At 45.9% G+C, this 6000-nt stretch overlaps 1 protein-coding gene across 1 annotated transcript; it reads right to left on the minus strand.

The window, feature by feature from the left end:
- Nucleotides 1–4526: 4526 nt before the first annotated feature.
- LOC114199159 (olfactory receptor 10J3) lies at nt 4527–5462 on the minus strand. Its single transcript, XM_028090950.2, is given in 1 exon segment — nt 4527–5462. A coding segment is annotated over 1 exon segment (936 nt).
- Nucleotides 5463–6000: the final 538 nt, after the last annotated feature.

Consider the following 6000-nt stretch of genomic DNA (forward strand, 5'->3'; position numbering starts at 1 on the left):
GCCCATGGAGACAGTTACACAGGGGCCTGGGGAAAGGATTAGGGAAGAGAGGCAACCTATTGTCAGTGCTGACCATGAGTTCACAACAGTCAATGAGAGATCAGAATTATCTATAGCTTCACTATGTTTTAGAACAATTACTAACATAAGGAGGAAGTGAATCCAGGGGGAAATTTGTAAATACCCATGAGACTGAGAAGTCCCATTTTCTCCAAAAGATGTTTTTGGATCACAAAGCAGAGAGAATTACTGGAGCTTTTTTTTTTCTTTTTTAATATAGATATCTGGTATGAATCTCCTTAACACTCTCTAGTTGTTTTTTGTTTTGTTTTGTTTTCCAAATCATTTCAGAGAGGTAAGAAATGACCAGATTCCCAGTGAACAGCCTGGGCACTTGGTTTCACATAAACAGGCCTGGTGAGTGGAGAAGAGATTTTTCCTGCAATAACAGGACAGGAAAAGTTCCCGCAGGAGGCTCCTTGGTGTTGCTCCGGACACTCCCCCCTGCCTTTAAGGGAAGACAGAAGATCCATGAGACCTTGAGACCATGGTCTTGCCACCACCTTCACTAACAACATCTTGCTTCATAGAGTCCTAGACATGGCATCATACACATCAGACCAGAGAGCAAGCGACTTACTCCTTTGTTGGGTCTAAGGCCAAATGACCCAGAGTGAAGAGTTGAGAGATATTTAACATGGATAGGAAGTCCAGACTTGATCAGCTTGAGATACAACTTCTGAGAGGTCTTCTAGGTTCTGGTATATCACAATTCACCTCCACCTCCCCTTCATCCCCACCCCAAGCTTGCAAGGGCTCTGCAGAGAGCACGAACCTGGATCTTTAGGCCCCTGTGAACTAGCTGTGTGACTGGAGAAAGTCACTTGCTGGTGTCTGAGATTCCATTTCTTTGTAAAAAAAGCAGTTTGGACTAGGCAGCCTCTAAGCTTCCTCGAGCCCGGATGTCCTGTCCTTGGTGACTTGAAAGCCTACTTCCCATGCGGTGACTACACAGGCTCAGAGGTTCAGAATGCATCCCCAAGAAGCTCTGGGGTGAATTCTACCTTCATCCTCCACACATTGTCTTCACTGTGCTCTTCCATGGATCTGAATCTCAGATTTGTCTGAGACTTTGTCTACCATTCATTTCTACCCGTTTTCTTCCTTCCCATACATCGCTTCTTTCATAAGGAATGTGGAACAGAATCAGGGCTTAAAATTTTGTGGAGCTCTAAAATACTGCATTTAAAAAGATATGTTTTTATTTTTATATACATAAAATACTTTGTCTATGCCAGAGAGGGAGTAAGTACGTTATACCAGTGATTGAAATGGAGATAATCCATCCCTGCTTCACTGTTAGTGCCTCTTCTGCTACCTCCAATCTCTTACTACATTGGTCTAGGTCAGTTCACAGAGCAAATTTTCTTTCCCACAGTTGCTGTTCCAAAATGGCGACCACAAATCATCATGAATTCCCAACATTAGAGATTGGTTTTTTGAAAATCAACTCAGTTAACTCCCTACTGGTGGCCAGAGAAAGACAAATTCCCTTGGTTACCTCGAGCATGCAAACTCAGACAAAATATCCACCTTGTCAGTATGTTGGGGAATTGAGTGCTTGAAAAAAAGTTCTGCTTTTTCTCTTCTCATGAAATGGGAAGTGACACAACAGGATCATCTCCTTGACCCCAGAGATGGGAGATTTATGTTAAGAATGGCAGAGGCACCTGCCAGCCTGGGCTCCTAGATAACCTCGAAGAGTGGTCCTGTCTTCCTGCCTTAAGTTGTCTGCCCAGCTCTGGACAGTAACTCACCAAGCTCAAGTTCCCTCCTGGTGTTTCATCAACCTTCATAGCATTCCCACCCCCAAACCTTTTACCTACAACTGTGCCCAGGATCACTATCAAGTTAGCTTGTACACATCACTTGTAGCATCCACACTCTTTCCCTTCCTGAAAAGTGGAATGACAGATCCTCACATTTAGCCTTCCCCATATTTGAAATTTTAAAAATATCAATAAAAATATGAGCGTGGTCAGCAATCTCACCGCACAGTAATTGAATGGAAATCCAGGGCTGCAATGCAACTGAAAATTGCTCGCAGAAAAAATTCTGAAGATAAAGGAATGACTTCTTGTGGATTCTGAGAAAAGTTACAATTTTTTATTTTTTTTCACCAGTTTCCAAGAAGATAATACTGTACTACTACCAACTAAATGGAGCCACAGGAAATATACTTCAATTAATAGGTTGAATTTTTTTTAAATTGAAATATAGGAGCCACTGGTCTTCAGCCCTCACTAGAATATGTCAAGGCTAAAAATCTGGGTTCTCAGCTTGCCAAGTGCTGTTCTAGAAATGGGATCTGAAAACACTACAGATTAGGATCCTCAGAAAACAGATTCTGAAACAGACCGAAATGTGACAGGGTTCTTAGTGAGTGCCCTCAGCACCAACACCTGTGTGAGAGTGAAGGCGGTGGACCCCCGCAAAGGGAGAAGCTGAAATGCAATGTAGTCACAGCAAATATCAAACCATTTCACAGACAGAGCCCTGGAGCTGGGATGGCCCTTTGTAATCACCTTAGATTGAAGTCCAGGGGCCGGTCTTCACACCCTGAAGTAGACAAGTCTTTGGAGGCAGGGTGCCCTGGGAAGATGTGTGACTCTGGAGAAAGTAGCTCTTCAGCAAGAACAATTTCCAAAGAGCCACTCAACTGACCGCTGTTGGCCCAACTCCCTCCCAGCAGCTTGGGGGAATGAATGTGTGGGTCCTGAAGATGTGCCATCTGAGTAGGGTAGCACAGTACACAGTTGTACTGAGTACAACTGCGCTAGAAGAGAGTGAAGCCCCAGCCGTCAGACCTCTACTTAACAGCTTTTTATCTGGATTAAGCAGAATCACTAAGCCCAAAATTTTTTATAATTTCAACTATTCTCACAGCAAAGCACCGGTACTATCATTTCTAGAAATATGGACATGGAGGCAAAGGTATCTTTGGTCTCCAGGTCACCTTCACACACTAATGTTCTTTGCAAAGTCAGACATGTTGACTGGACTCAGAGACTTTGTTAATTTCCACTGCCGTGTCCCATCCCCCGGAACCAGCAGACCTCAGGACACTCTCACAAGTGATACCTTGCCTGTGCAGGGTCACCCCATGGCATCAGCTCAATTGCGGGGACCATAAGAGCTGTGTCTGGAACTCAGGTTATGTATACTCATTCCTTAGTGTAGAAGGCCAGAGTGGAGCAGAAGGATGAGGGAGAAAGGACTCACCCAGAGCGCACACGTTCACCTTCTGTGATGCTCAGACAGGAATGCTGTTTTTAAGTCAGTTTTTAAGTTGGGAGTATCTCAGAAGAAACTTCTGAAGATTAACCTCTGCAGGCTTAGGAGCTTACCAGAAAGTTTTTTATTTAAGTCAAGCTTCAAACTTCTGCTCATTAATAAGTGTTTTCAGAAGTTGTAGTTAAAGCGCTCACATTCTTAACAACGTATCAGAGAGTTTAGGTCTACCCTGCAAAAGAACTATGCTTTGCTTGGCTCCTTCCAGCTTCTGTGTTTTTCACTCCCAGGTTGGAAACATGGAAGGTGTTGAACTTTTCATCACGTTCCCCTTTACATCTGGGGTTTTCTCACCTAGCCATCTCCAAACAGTGGACGACCCACCTCTGTGCTCTCAGTAGCTGATGACTTTTTGCTTTCTCACATTTGCACCGTTCATTCCAAGGAATGGCCAGGTAGGGCAGTTCTACCACTTGGAAAGTGTGTACCCAACCTCCTGAAGATTCCTCAGGCTGTTTTGGGATATTAGCAATTAGCAAAAACAGATTACATGAAAGTCCTCAATGTCCACAGAAGAGAATATGCATGTGTCTCCTCACTTGTTAAAAAGTTTGCACAAACTACTCTACATCCCTACCAACAACAGTGAGTCTTTCTCAGGTGGCTTCCAAATACTTTGTTCATGGGCTTTTTAGAACGCTGCTGGTTTTGTGTCTCAATGGAGTTGTATAGTTGTGTGCACACATGTGTGACAGGACACAGTGAGGAGTGACCCAGGCAGGTAAATCTTTCCCCTCTAGTCTTGAGCATTTGCTAAGCCATTTTTTTAAAGATTTATTTATTTATTTGTCAGAGAGAGAATGAGCAGGGGGAGGGGAGAGGGGCAGAGGGAGAGGGACAGGCAGACTCCCTGCTGAGCATAGAGCTGGACGTTAGGCTCAATCCCAGGACCCTGGGATCATGACCTGAGCAGAAGGCAGATGCTTAACTGACTGAGCCACCCAGGTGCCCCACTGATTGATTGACTTATTGATTGACTGATGGCAAACCACTTTTTATCCTCTCTGAAGGAGGGCATAGGAAACCATGACAAACTCATATGGAAGCCCACAGTTTTGGTCCCTTTACTTTAGTCTATTCTTCTTGATCTCATACTTAGAAGCATTACTGAAACAGCATTAAAACCAATATATATTTACAAAAGCAAATAAAAGGCTTTCAATAATCTCTCCTCGTTAAGAGGAAAGGAGCTTCCACCCCACAGCTCTGTGCAGAGCATCTTTGACATCCTTGTTCCTCAGGCTGTACACAACAGGGTTCAGCAAGGGGGTGATGACCGTGTAGGTCACAGAGATTAGTCTGTCCTGCCCCAGGGAACTCTGGGACTTGGGTTTGAGGTAGATGATGGAGGCGCAGCCATAGTGGACAATGACCACCGTGAGGTGGGAGGCGCAGGTGGCAAAGGCCTTCTTCCGGCCCTCGGCTGAAGCGATCTTAAGGATGGTGGAGATGATGAGGATGTAGGAGATGAAGACCAGGCCCATGGGTAGAACTAGAACACAGACACTGACAACAAAGTTGATGATCTCATTGACAGTGGAATCAGCACAGGCCAGCTTCAGCAGGGGCCTCACATCACAGAAGAAGTGAGAAATGACAAAGGCATCACAGAAGGGCAGGCCAAACACAGATGTTACCTGGACAATGGCCATGCCCAGACCAATTCCCAGTGATCCGCATGCTCACTGGACACAGGCCTCTTTACCCATGCTTCCCGAGTACTGTAGGGGGTTGCAGATGGCCACATAGTGGTTGTACCCCATGGCCGTGAGCAGGAAGCAGTTGTTGATGCCGAAGGTGAGATAGAAGAAGAGCTGAGTGGCACAGCCTTGGACAGCAATGGGCTGCTGGGGGCTTAGGAGGCCGGAAAGCGTATGGGGAATGATGGCCACGGCGTAGCAGGTCTCAGAGAGGGAGAGCATGCTCAGGAAGAAGTACATGGGGGTGTGGAGGTGATGGTCCAGATGAATAATAGTCACGATGACAACATTGCCGGAGAGAGTTAGCAGGTACAAAGTTAGAAAGACAGCAAAGAAGACAAGCCTGTGCTGCCGCCCAAAGGTGGAGAACCCTTCCAAGAGGAACTCGGTCACAGCAGTGGAGTTTGGCATTGGCACTGAGGGGGGTCTAGGTCTGGGCAAAGGACAGGTGTGCTGAGCCAACCGTGAAAGAGCGTAGGTTAAGTCAAGGCCTTCAGTAAAAAGTGTGTCCACTGGCTGAGCAATGCCCTGGACCTCAAGGGTCATTGGTATCTGCTGCTGTCATCGCCTTTGCCCACTCTCTTCTTTGGCTCTACAGAAGTGTTACCCCAGGACCCTGAGATTGATGGCAGAGAGAGATCTGAGAGAAAAAGTAGAGACAGAGTAAAGGAAAGATGAGTAGAGGTAATTACCCAGACATCGGAGAGGTGAGTCCAGGTCAAGAAAGAAGCTCAGCACTATAGTTCCTCCTCAAACACTCTTGAATTTGCTGGGAAGGGTCCAGTGAGGAACAGTAACTGAGGTGGAAGACAGAATATAGCTGAGGCTGATATCCTTTCAACACCGGTCAGAATGCAGTGTCACTGCCAAATGCCCCAGCACCATCCTGCAATGATCTCTGCTCCTCCAGAACCCTATCTAGGTCCTAGGCTTCACTTCCCTAAGCCCA

Source organism: Eumetopias jubatus, unplaced genomic scaffold (genome assembly GCF_037043125.1).
Source record: "Eumetopias jubatus isolate StellerSeaLion01/CBP00866 unplaced genomic scaffold, mEumJub1_p1.0 scaffold_12, whole genome shotgun sequence".
NCBI lineage: Eukaryota > Metazoa > Chordata > Mammalia > Carnivora > Otariidae > Eumetopias > Eumetopias jubatus.